A 13,239-nucleotide genomic window follows, 5' to 3' on the forward strand; every position below is an offset into this window, starting at 1 on the left:
CAAAGATCGAGTTCTTCACTCTTAAGAAATCAGAACCCTCCAGTCCTTCCTTCCTCAACGAGTCCGGCCTCTCCAGACCACGCCCCCGCGCCCTGCCCGACCTCGCCTACGCCCACGCCCATTTCCAACTATCTTGTATTTAGTTTCCAACTATATATGCTTGTATGTGAATCTTTTATGCTTGTATTTGAACTTTCTATATTTTATATTTAATTATATTCAGTTTTTTCAACTATGTTTTATATTTAATTATTTATTTATTTTGGAGCATAATATAGTTTGCTCTTTTTTTTACTTAATTAGCTTAATTTTGTAGCTCTTTATTCTTATATTCTTAAGAAATATGAGTATTTATGCTAATATATAGCATAAATTTTGAGAGAAAAAAAACTTAATTTAATAGCCAAATTTTTTATCCCGAATTTTTAATTGGCGAACGTATAATATCCGTATAAATCACGTATCTGAATAATTGGCGAATCCGTTTTTTAGCCGTATTTTTCAACAAATTTAAAAATTAGAAGACAAATTTTATCCGAATTATATCCGTACTGAATTTTTGCCGAATCTGAATTTAGTAACTATGGTCTTCGTAACTAAGTGAATATATCCAGCATTAATTCGTTATTTTTACTTTAAATAGCATATTTGTACTAGGACGAAAAAATCAACTCCTTTATTTCTTACTTATGCAGTTTCCCGATCCTAAATAAATTAAGAAATTAGTTCTCTTTAGGAGCAAGCATCCTACCAGGACTCAAAAAGATAGCCAGACAAATTTTACTAAGATAAGATATAGAATTAGATATAAGAGTTCTAAATAGTACTTAAGAAGCCAATTGAAAAGATAACAACATTGTTCATTAGCAAAACAAGCTTAAGTAAACTAATTGATTTGCACATTTAACTAATTGATATTGAAAATCTTTTCACATTAATTAAGTAACACACATGTAATTATAGGCGATCATTTGCTCCTTTTATTCTGTATCATTCTTGATCAATGCTAGCTGGCTTTTTCACAATTGATTGAAATAGTTGTTTTGCTTTTAACTTCTCAAACTTTTTTTCTTTCTTTTCTCAGTGCGTGTTATATACATTCTCCACGACCAAATCTATATGATTGAGCTACGTACCTTCTTGCGCTAATGCAATGATGATTGAAGGTGGATGCTGTAATTCTCAGCTCTTAAAAATAGTTATACATGAGAGCGAACCGAGAGAGGAATCATTCAGGATAAAAGATGGGGAAACTAACTTAAGCAGGATTTTCAAAGTTCCGGATCAAATTATCCGTGAGGTCGGTTTACTCTCCTTCCAGCCAAAAATTCTATCTATTGGTCCATATCACCATGGATCTTCACATTTAAGTGGCATGGAAATGGTGAAGTTGATTTGTCAACGTTCCATCCTCGGTTTGATTAGTGAGAACTACTACGATAGAGACGAAATCAAGGGAATAGAGAAGAAAGCAAGAAGCTTTTACGGTGAGAATATCACAATGGAACCGAACAAGTTTGCTGAGATGCTCTTGCTCGACGGATGCTTCATACTTGCTGCTCTCACAGGGATGAAAGGCAAGGAGGCTGTTGAAAATGTATCCAGTGAAACAAGCCTGGGTGATCTTAAACAGCACGAAGCGTTGAATAGGCATGACATAGTGCATGACCTACTTCTGGAAGAGAATCAAATTCCTTTCTTTGTCCTCGAGGAAATACATAAGCTAGCTGCAGGCAAAGGAGAAACAACAGAATCACTTAAAGAAAAGATTGCTACCTATGTGAAAGGTGTGCTACGCTACTACCCAACAGCGATCGAAATCTCTGAGATCCGTTGGAAAGATTTTCACCATCTGCTACACTTGTGCCACATTTTCTTTCGACCGAGTCAAAAACCAGTGAAACACAACCACAATCAAGCTATGATTCAATGCTCGGACTGTTTTCCGCGCTCGCACCACATGACGAACCAGTGGCGCCGAGCAGTACACTACCACAAAGCAGGAGTGAAATTCAAAGTAAAAGAGTCAAGAACTCCCCATTCTCTCTTGGACGTAACATTCAGCAATGGAATAATGAGAATTCCACATTTGTCTATTGATGCGAAGACAGAATCTATCTTCAGTAACCTTATCATGTTTGAACGGGGATGCCCTCACGTCGGGAAATATATAAATGCATACGTCACATTCATGTCGCAGCTTCTCAGCGATGCCGATGATGTTGAATTACTTGTTCGGAGAGGAATCATTGAGATACTCGGTCGCGAGGAAGAGATTTTAAATGTTTTCAGCAGGCTTAATGGATTAGCTGTTTTCGATCCCCATGGGGAGGACTACTATTTGAAATCGATGCTTCAGTCGATAGAAGATTACTACCGTTGCCGTCGTAATCGGTGGATGGCGTGGTCGAAGCACTACCTAGTACTGTAGAAATCCTTGCTTGGCCTTAGCAGCATTATTAGGTTTTTTAGATCTCTTTAGCACTATAATTCTGAGGCCGTTTGCTGTTCTGTCATATTTCAAATTAGCGACATTAACCTCTTTGATATGCAGTTTCATGGATGGTAATGTTTCTTCAATGTAATTTCTCTGTCTTTGTTTTGAACGTATCTATTTTCTGCTTACATTTATTAATGTTATGCATGTGTCAACTACCGAGTGCTAATTAATTAATTTCTAAAACGTTCCGTCCTTGGTAGTTCTTATTCGATTTTTATCTCTTTACCGAAAACTTTGTGAATTTTTTAGAATTTGATTAGATTTGTAGTGAAATTTTAGATTAGAACAAAGATATATATTTGACATAGATAAATCAAGTCAGATTTAAATTGAAAGTAGAGTAGGAATCAAATTATACTAACATTAGGAATGTTTGAGGGTGTGTTATATAAGAAATGTTACACCTCAGACCTTCTAGAATGCTGTGGGTACACCAGAAACAAAAAATTTGATCCAATTTGTTCTCAAATTCCAAACCTATAAAGGTTAACATATGACACTCCAATTTCCATAGGGTCAAATATCTAGTCATAGCACGCTTTATTCTCTGAAGTAGTGTTTGGTTCTGGAACAAGAGGGGGAATAAGCCCTTGTTCCCCCTTTTGTTCGTAAACGGTGCGTTTGGTATCCGAAAACAATAGTTTTCAAGTTTTTGGAATAAGCTAGCATAAAGCTGGAACTGCTGTTCCACCATTTTCCAGTCCAGGTGGGAACAAGGTTAATTATAGCCTAAATTTAATTTTAATTAGGATATTAATTCATTAATTAATCTAAATAATATATTTAAATAATAATTTATTTATTAAATAATAAAATAATTCATTAATTTATTATTTATAATTATTAATTAAATTATTATTATTTGTAATTATTATTAATTTATTTATGTATTTATTTATTAATTTATAATTAATTAATTATTAATTAATTTATTAATTTATCATTAATTAATTAATTATAATTAATTAATTTATTATTAATTAACTAATTAACAATTTATAATTATTTATAATTTATTATTAATTAATTAATTTAATATTTATAATTATTAATAATTTATTATTTATAATTATTAATAATTTAATGTATTTCTATTAATCTAATTTATTATTTATTTATTTAATTAATTAATGTATTTTTATTATCTTATACAATATTCAAAGCTAATAAATTTATTAATTTATTAAATTATTTTTGAGTAATATTTTGATGTTAATTAATTAGATAAAATAATTTTAATTTAAAATTATAACTCTTATTCCCTTCGTTCCAATCTAACCATCGAAACACTATTTATCTTATTCATAAGAACAACTCAGTTTTCATCCAAATGCAAAATTAGTCTAGTTCCTATTTATACCTGAACTTGTACGTATCCTTGGAATAAGTAGTTCTTACTTATATTCAAACCAAACGCAACCTGAATGTCTTGAACCTAGCCACCCCCAGAATATTATAGCCAAGTTAATAGTTGTAGTCTTATTATATCTTATAATATATAGAACTATTTTAAAACTTATTGTTGTCACATTCCTTTCTCATTTTGAGCCGGAAAGTTCTCGTCGAGCTCAAGCATACTCACAAACACCAGGTGATGTGAGATACATCTTGCTAGCCTTACTGACCTTCTAGCGAGCCGCGCTCCACTCACAATAATCGTCAGCTAGCTGGGGAGTCCCACTCTACCTGTTGTGTGATCTTAGATCAGCAGAGACTCATCTTAAACTTTTTGTTGGTGATTGGCTCTGAAACCAATTATGACGCCCCATTTTTTGAGGGTTCATCTATCTTAGAACTACTTTGGTCCTAACACGTACGTACGCTTAACTCTCTTAATCTTTTTGGCCTAGTATCACCGCTCAAAATGTTATAGTAAGGTTAAGAGGTGTAGTTCTATTATATCTTATATATGAGACTATTCCAAGTTCTAGGTGACACATAACATATCTTTAGCACGACGATTCTACTGTCACAGAAGAGATCAATGTCTCCAAAAGCTAGGAAACCCAAAGTGCGATTTATATCAACCAGCAATAGGGGAATATCTATACCTAGAAAAACAAATAGAGGTAACTATATACAAACTAAATATATAAAAGAAAATATATAGGACATACAAACAGAGGGAGATGAAATGCCAAAATAGAAGAGTGACACTTTTATTTTATTACCCAAAATTTAACTCTCTGAGATGAAAAAAGGGAGATGCTCAAAATACACAGTAGATACTGTCGGATCGTTAGTGCTAATTATTAATCTCAAAAGTTCGAACTGTCAGAAATACGCAACCAATTCATTTAAAGCATACAGATACAACGCCCACGGATCTCGATTGTGACTCGGCACAACTAACCTTACGCCACTTCGAACATGACTCGGCCCAACCCAGCCTCACACCATTTCGAATATGACTCAGTCCATATGACCTCCCGCTACAGGGTAAGATGCTGGCCCATTTAGGCCAACAGATACAACAGCTCATAGTGATAATTCTGGTCCTGCGTCATTGCTATCAGTTTCCATAGAATAAGTAGCAGGCTCTAGAGCAGCCTCGTGCTCCTCAGAAGGCACAGAACGTCCAGGCACGAAACATAGGCATTAGGAAATAATCTTGAGCTTGATTAGTTAGGTGATTTACTTATTTGCGATATATATCAATAATATAGTAATCTATAGTATATAATATATATATTATATATATATAAGAGAGCGAGAGAGACGAGAGAGAGAGGATGAGAGAGAGAGAGAGAGAGAGAGTAGGGCTACTATGCAATCGGAAGCACGAAGCCTTCTGTGCTTCCAGCTTGTTTTCGATGTTGCGACTTTCGAATCGTCGATCGGCTCCGTTAAACTTGATCTAGAGCATTTGAAGTACCTAGAAAATAAATTTTATTATTTTTCGATATTATTTGCCTAGTGATCGAATGGGCTCAAAATCAACAAATTTCAATGGCCGTAGTGAGCCGTTTGCAAGTTTAACGGTGTAGAAATATCCAAATCACGTGAAATTTTGATAGAAAATTCTTTATACTATATAAAACAATATCAATATCTTTGATTTAAAATTTTAATGTCATATTATTACATTTTGTAAGATTTTTATTTTCAGCCGTTGATTTTGAACCCCTTCGTTCACTAGGCAAATGATATCGTAAAATCATAAAATTTATTTTCTAGGTACTTCAAATACTCTAGATCAAGTTTAACTGAGCCGATCGACGATTCGAAAGTTGTAACATCGAAAACGAGCTAGAAGCACGGAAGGCTCCGTACTTCCGATAGCATAATAGCCTCACTCTATATATATATATATATATATATATATATAGAGTTGAGTTAGAATACTATCGATAGTAAACGAGCCGTTTTACTACCAATTTGTTTTCGATAATAGAGCTTCCAAATTGACGATCGGCTCCGTTAAATATGATCGGCTCCATTTAAACTACCTAGAAATCAAATTTCGCGCACTTTCGATATTGTTCTTTTATTCATCAAGTGAACAGAAAAATGAATGGCTGAAAATGAATATTCTTTAAAAAATAATGATAGGAGTCTTGTAATCAAGATCAAGAGTATAGATCTTGTTTTAAATAGTTTAAAGAATTTTCTAACAAAAATTCAATTGATTTGGATATCTTTACGCCGTTAAACGAGAAAACGCCTCTTATCGACCATTAAAATTACAAATTTTGAAACCCTTTGATCATTAGGCAATGATATCGAAAAGATTTGAAATTTAGTTTCTAGATACTTTAAGTGGTATAGATCATGTTCAACGGTGCCGATTGTCGATTTGGAAGCTCCATCATCGAAAACAAATGGGTGGCAACGGAGCCCGTTTGCTACCGATAGTATTCTAGCTCAACTCTCTCTCTCTCTCTATATAGTCGATTAGAGTTGAGTGATCCCCCTAGGGTTGAGTGGTCCCCACTGTGTTATAGTATTTAATCTAATGGTTAGAAATAATGAAAAAAACTGGTGAGCAATAATAAAATTTTGCTACTAATAGTACCAGTCTAACTCTCTCTCTCCTTCTCCTCCGTCCTACCATCCTCGCCTTCATCCTCAATCCGCCAGTCAGATCTCTCTCTCTAATAATATATATATATACATATAATATATATATATATATATATAGAATGAGCTCCTTAACTTTTAAAAAAGTACAAGTAATTGTGCTGTAGTTTCGGCCTGATTAAGGAATATTGTGGTTAAGGTAGGATGTGTGGGCCCTCTAGGATTGAGTTAAGTGTTGTTTAATAGTATGATCTAAGGGTGAAAATATCAAAGACTAGATCTTAGACGGTAAAAAAAGTCTAACAACATCCAGTGTTCGTGCTTTACAAGCAGCCATAGCCGGAATATATATATATAATTCTATATATATATATATACTATATAGTATATAATATATATATTATATATATACTATATATGTGTACTGCCTTATTTCAAATAAAATTTTTTAAAAAAAGTTGTTAAATCGATTGCGCTCCTAAACAAGCCCCAGTTCGATCTTTGGTCATTGTTGTTTCATAAATGTAGCGCTGAAATCTTTGTTAAAGCCCCTGAATTGTAGGCCATTCGGAATCTTGGGCTTGTAATGAGGTCGACCGCGACTCGGCTGAAAATTCGTATTGCACCCAATCATCTCGTTACTCGGTTCGAACCTCGAAGCTAGAATAAGCGGGATAACCCTCATTTGAATCTCTGCTCTCTCATCTCCTCTCTCTCTCCTCTCTCCTCTCTCGTCCTCTTTGTGTGTGTTCTAGGGTTTCTGAGGCGATGGAGGCGAAGGGAGGAAGCGGTGAGCTACGCTACGATGGCGGAGGTGAGTGATGAGGAGGCTCTGTTCATGCGTCGGAAGAGACGGGGAACGAGTGGGAGTCTTCAAGGAGAACGTGCGGCCCTCAAGCGCGGCCGGCAACGTCGGCTCCTCACCACGCGCGTCCCGTCCCACATCGACACGCCGCTCTCACGATGCCACCTCTCCTCCTCTCCCGCAGGTGCCGCTACCTGCCCATGCTCAACCCACCCTCTCTCTCTCTTCCCCCTTCGTGAAGATCTGCATCATCTGGTTTGATCTTGGTACGGAGATGAGTCCGATTCGGATTCCTCTGAACCACCTGCTATTCTATTTGTCTCAGGAGGATGATCGAGGCCACGCGAGTAACCAGGGCGACGATCCTCTTCCAGCCGGTGGCTCGAGTGAGTTTTTTTTTCACCTGAATCCCTTCTCTGCTATCGTCACCAGCGACATAGGGTTTGTTTTTTTATTTTTTATACTTAAGTTTTCTTCATACAGTAGTGCATGTTCTTTGATGCCCGCAAGAATCGTTGTATGTTTCTTTCGTGTAAGATCCTGCAGTAAAATGGGAATTTTTTTCTTCAACATTCATGCTAAGAATTAATTTTAAATACTTAAAAAGCAGTTTCAATGTTCAAATTTCACTATTTGAATTTATTGATGACGGATAAAGGGAAGTCGGATATCTTCTTTGTTTTAATGGTGCGTTGCTCGTTGGTATTGTATAGGACATCATCGATCTTAGGGCAGTTCAAACCTAGATGTTAAATTTTATAGCTCCATTATTTCAATTGAACTATTTCTCTTGGTTTTCGTCGGACTTGATTCAATGTCATTTTAAATTCCTACATTTCTTACCCTTTATCTTTTCCCGACTTTGTGAACATATCAACATCCTGTTTGGCAACACACAAATTGGAGAATTGGATGTAATTCCAATGCGCCCTTCCGTAGTTCCCTTCCTTGAATGCTTAGTTGATTCGTCTTTTGTATTGGCCTCCACTGATTTGGATAGATTTTATACAAGTATAAGTGTGTCAGTCAAATTCGATGTCTGAGTTGCTTGATCTCAGTTTCTCAAAGGCAACAAAATCTGTTGGCTTTTCATAATTACATTTTCTTATTTTGATCGAATATAGACATAACTAATGTTCAAACAGGAAAGCAAATAGTTTGAATTCGATTCAATCACATTTCTTTCCAAACAGTAGATCTCATCTCTTCTGAATTTATTGAATTGCATATCAATTTGTAAATCTTTCAGATAGCTCTTCTACCTGCAAGTAATTACTACTAACATGAGCACAGAATCTCCTTCTTCTGGTTTATTGGTAATGCATTGACTTTCTATTTTCTCCAATGAAGCTGTATCAAGTGGGTCCAAGAGTCATTCCCAAGCGGCGGCGAGTGTTCTGGACTTGTTGTGATATATGAGCAGTGCGTCCGTACATTTTGGCATGATGATCGCTACAAAGATGATTTGCGTTATCTTAAAGTGTGGATGGAATATGTGAGCAACTGCATCAAAGGATGCTCATCAATACGTTCTGTTTCTTATCTTTCTGAGAATTAATACTTGAATTTTTTTTTTTTTTTCATGAAGGCAGAGAATTGTGCTGATTCTGAGGTAATCTATAGCTTCCTTGAGGCTAACCAGATTGGGCAAAACCATGCCATCTACTATACGTCATACGCCCTGTGTATGGAATCCAAGAACAAGTTGAGGAAGGCAGACGAGATCTTCAATCTTGGTATAGCTAGGCGAGTTCCTCTATCTCTAATGAGCATGCACATAATTTGTTGTTGTTATTTGTCCATTTTTCTGTAGATTTGGCAATATGTTAATAACATTCTATGTCAAACGGACCTGTAGTTGTTTTATAAGATAAATGTGGTCAGAGAATCATGTCTAACTGAGAATGATTTCTGAGGATAAACTAGTATAGGATATTCCAAAAGATCTGTGAGCTTGCAGGTGATTTCAAATTTTCCATCAGCTAAGGCTCTGAAAAGAAAAGAAAAGTGAAAATTCTCCTCTTCTTTAATTTCCACCTTGTCATGCACACAGGAGCAGAACAGCTAATGAAAATCTCCTTCATTACTAAAATTATTCTCTCCAATGAAGTTAATTGGATATTTCTTGCAAGTCACAGGAGATTGTCCCACCTATCATTGTCATCTTCCATCACTTTGAAGCTTGTTAGCATTCGTATGCATCCCTAACCAAACCGACTACATTAGTAAACCAGATTTTTTTTTTTTGTTGGTGGGGGGGGGCAGTAATATCATCAGCTGTTTCTTTACAGTAGAGCTGTTAGATGAAATGAGAAAGAAGCGCTAGCATTAGTCAAGTTTGTGTCATAAAATAAATCTGTCATAGTTCTTCTTGTACTGGGGAGAAAAATGAAGTACTTGGTCTGGCTGATTGATATGAGAGTCATATGCAACCAAGATACTCTGAAACCTATTTAATGGCTTGTTACGTCACAATAGCTCGTGCTGACTGTTGCAAATCTTTGTGTAGCTCATGGGCTTCCCATGTTCTGGTCTATTGTTTACCCTTTTTGATATACTATAGGAAGGCAGAACCAGTGGAGAAGTTAGAAGCTCAATACAGGACATTCCTTGTACGATCAGTTCAAAAGCAGCAGTCCAATGAGGTGTATTATCTAATGCTTGGGCATAGTTCTGTCTATTTTTGAGCATATTCTAACCTTTCCTTTCTATTCTAATTTTTTCAATTTAGGATGAGCCAACCAATAATCACTTGCCGGTTCGCAGTTTTGGAACTGTTTTGACTCCAGGACAAGGTATGCCATTAGAGGTTCAATGACGTTTAAATTGTCTTAAATTCTTATCCTGTTTCCAACATGCCAGGAAGACAAACTTTAGAAAGACAAACTTTAGGAAGGCAACCAATAGAAGCTTCTAACTTCACTAGACCAAAGGTGAAACTGCAGAGGTAAGCTTTGTCTTTTTTCTTTTTTTAACATGTGTGCATGCGTGCGTGCTTATGCTTTTGCATGATAACCAAACAAGTTTTCTCTGTTACCCTATGTGCACAAATTGGCGTGGTGTTTGTTGCTTCACTTAACATCTTGTTTTTTCCTCCAATTTTCACACAAACTTCCCAAGCTAGATTGCTATTGGCACAATTTGTTTTGATCTCAGATTCTTAATTAAGCCTGCACTTCATTTTGTTTCTAAAACTTAGGTAGCTTTTACTGTAAGTATTTATTGTCCTAGTTAAATGCGATGACATTGATAATTATCCAATATATGATTGAAATTTTGATGAGTTGATTTCTTTAATATCTAAATCAGAAAAAATTAATGATGCTAATATCTTTTTTTGTTTCTTTACAGGGTTGACAATAATAAAGCCCTTTCTATTTACAATGATGAAAATGCTGCAACAAGTCAACACCACAACAAAGCCAAGAGCAATGACAGAACCTGGTGCACTCTTGGCACACAATCGGATCGAAATAAAGAAAATACTTCAATCCCTACCAAATGGACATCATATAAGGTTTACCATTATTAGTTGAACTACTTCAGGCCCTTTGATTTTCAATTAAAATTATTTTGGAAAGATTTGCCATGTTCTGTTCTCTTTAATCAGGTTCAGCAGAAAGTGGGAGCAAGAACAATGCAATCAGCACCTAGTCCTTGTATTGAGGTTTATGTGGATGAAGAATGTGTGCAGTATGTTCTACAGAAACTTCTATGGCTTGGTTATGAGTAGCAGAGAGTTATATTAAACTTACTATGCCCTCATTATTTAGACTTGACTTTGTTTTGCTGATCCCCACCTTGAATCACATTCAATACATGTGCATGCCATATTTCCTAAAATAAAACTTCTTATTTGTAAAAGGTGGAACTGTGGAAGTGGTCTATGGGCGGTCAAGTTATCACATAGATCCGATGTGCTACCCAGTAGGTGGATGCATATGATGGTGCATCTGCTTCATGTGATATACAACTAAAATAAATTAAATACATCAAAGAACAAAAACATGCGAAAAATTAAAGAAAGGAGACCAAAAGAATCAAGAAGAAAAAGAAATATAAAATTCATATACTGTTAATAAGTTGTAGAATGTTGTGTCATATGGATAACAGACATGAATATACTATGATTTGTATCTCAAAGCTGATATTCAAGTGTTTTATGCTGCTAATTATAGATATTCCATAGGCAGCTAGCTCATGTGCTTATTACTCTGTGCCATGGTAATTGGTGCAATCTGTGGGATGGTCAAGTGACAATTGTTAGCAATAAGAAGCACATAAATGAGTTGATGCATCACTCTTTAGAACATTTGACTGAGGGCACAATCTGTTCTCATTCTCATCCACTTTAAAGACCTTGAATATAATAATTGTTCTGCTTTTGAAACAGAGTTGTGGAAAACCAAAAACTGGGTTATTCAAGGGAAACACATCTGTAAAACAAGTCCACTGCAAGCATAGTTGATTCTCACTGATCATTTAAGATTTGTAACAACATTTACCTAGCATATAGAGCACTTTGAAGTTGGTTGGTTATCTGAAACAAGTCAGTTAAGCTCTGGTTGGCTGTCCACTGACTTGCGGAAACACAAGACATCCCATGCTTCAACAAGTAGCTTCTAATTTTTCATCCTTCTGTTTGTAATCATCCAATTATTCTTATCTTATTTTGTCAGATTGCCAAAAGTTGAGGTTGCTACCAAGAGTTCCAATGCTACTTCTATCTTGAAGCTTCGGCAAGTGACAAGCCAAAACCTTAAGAAGTAAGCAAATAACTACAGTGATGCTTTATTTCCTATTTTTTTAAAAAAAATTTTATCAGCTAATTTAGGTACCTGTCCATCTTTGTACAGGGAAACAGAGTTGCTTAAAGAGAACCCACTGCGTAATTTTCCTTTAAATAGCCTTAGATGATTGATCTTCCTCACTTCAGTATTAATTTGATGCTTTCTTTGTTGTCTGCTGTGTGCTTAACTACGTTTCATTGTGAGTGCGCGCTCTTGGTGTTGTACTGTATGTACCATAAGCTTTTAACTCTAAAGCTTGTATACTTTGATGGAGACATATGTTTTGTCTGTACCTTCTCAACCTTTTCGAAATTGTGCTTCATATGCCTATTTGTTCTAGCATGCTTTATTGAATTGAATGGCATCCTCAATTGGAGTCCGAAACTATGGAACAGAGGGAAATCAAAATCAAACACTATTGTAGTGAACTACGAATGTATAATCCTGAACCTCTGCTCTGGCATTATGACATGTCACCTTAAGCTTCTTACTTTACTATTTCTTCTCAAACTTTGGAATGGGATGTGATAATCTCAAAGCGACGCGAAGAAACTCAATCTATACAGGTTGGATATTGTTTCCTAGATTTTATTAGTGGTTAAATTACAATGCTTTGTCGCATAGTCAAAGCTTCTTGAGGTGTCATTAAAAAGTTAGATAAAATATAAAATAGTAACTCTTGTTGTTTCTAGTTAGGAGTGACCAAATTACTAGTCATATTATTCTTTCTAGTTAGGAGTGATAAAATTCCAGAGCCTGTCCTTCTATTATTTAATCTTTCTGGTTCTGGTGACCAAATTTAGAATCCCTTGACTTGTTGATTAACACTTCATTGTAGTCTCTTTTTATCTTGATACAGGACATAAGATTCTTTTTTTTTTTATGAACCGCATTAGACTATTCTACTGTGTCCTAATTGTATAAATTTGCAACGAATATATGTTCTCATCTAATTAAACAAAGAGTAAAATCTTATTAGATTGTTGTATTATATTCCAAGAGTGTAAATTTGCAACGAATCGATGTCCATGTTCAAATGAACCGAAGCTGAAACCTCATTAGACTATTCTCTTGCTCCCTAACCGTATAAATTTGCAACGAATACATGTTTTTCTTCTCTTGTT

General features: G+C 35.4%; 2 protein-coding genes across 2 annotated transcripts; both read left to right on the forward strand.

Annotated features, from left to right (window-relative positions):
- Positions 1–527: 527 nt before the first annotated feature.
- LOC109704907 (UPF0481 protein At3g47200-like) lies at positions 528–2,652 on the forward strand. The gene has a single exon (XM_020225682.1). It carries the CDS (start codon positions 1,154–1,156, stop codon positions 2,429–2,431), a length of 1,278 nt encoding a protein of 425 aa, XP_020081271.1. The 5' UTR covers positions 528–1,153; the 3' UTR covers positions 2,432–2,652.
- A 6,029-nt stretch (positions 2,653–8,681) lies between these two features.
- On the forward strand, positions 8,682–12,454 carry LOC109704908 (mitotic spindle checkpoint protein BUBR1-like). The gene is made up of 9 exons (XM_020225683.1): positions 8,682–8,820; positions 8,914–9,071; positions 9,889–9,970; positions 10,057–10,120; positions 10,188–10,272; positions 10,677–10,842; positions 10,936–11,018; positions 12,005–12,091; positions 12,182–12,454. The coding sequence occupies exons 1-9, from the start codon at positions 8,812–8,814 to the stop codon at positions 12,240–12,242; spliced, it is 795 nt and encodes a 264-aa protein (XP_020081272.1). The 5' UTR covers positions 8,682–8,811; the 3' UTR covers positions 12,243–12,454.
- The last annotated feature ends 785 nt before the right edge of the window (positions 12,455–13,239 follow it).

This window comes from Ananas comosus, unplaced genomic scaffold (assembly GCF_001540865.1).
Source record: "Ananas comosus cultivar F153 unplaced genomic scaffold, ASM154086v1, whole genome shotgun sequence".
NCBI classification, from domain to species: Eukaryota; Viridiplantae; Streptophyta; class Magnoliopsida; order Poales; family Bromeliaceae; genus Ananas; species Ananas comosus.

Coding starts and splice junctions, on each gene's coding strand:
- LOC109704907 (XM_020225682.1), top strand. CDS start 1,154: ATGATGATTGAAGGTGGATGCTGTAATTCTCAGCTCTTAAAAATAGTT.
- LOC109704908 (XM_020225683.1), top strand. Junction 9,072..9,888: donor TTCAATCTTGGTATAGCTAG/GCGAGTTCCTCT, acceptor GATATACTATAG/GAAGGCAGAACCAGTGGAGA. Junction 9,971..10,056: donor AAAAGCAGCAGTCCAATGAG/GTGTATTATCTA, acceptor TTTTCAATTTAG/GATGAGCCAACCAATAATCA.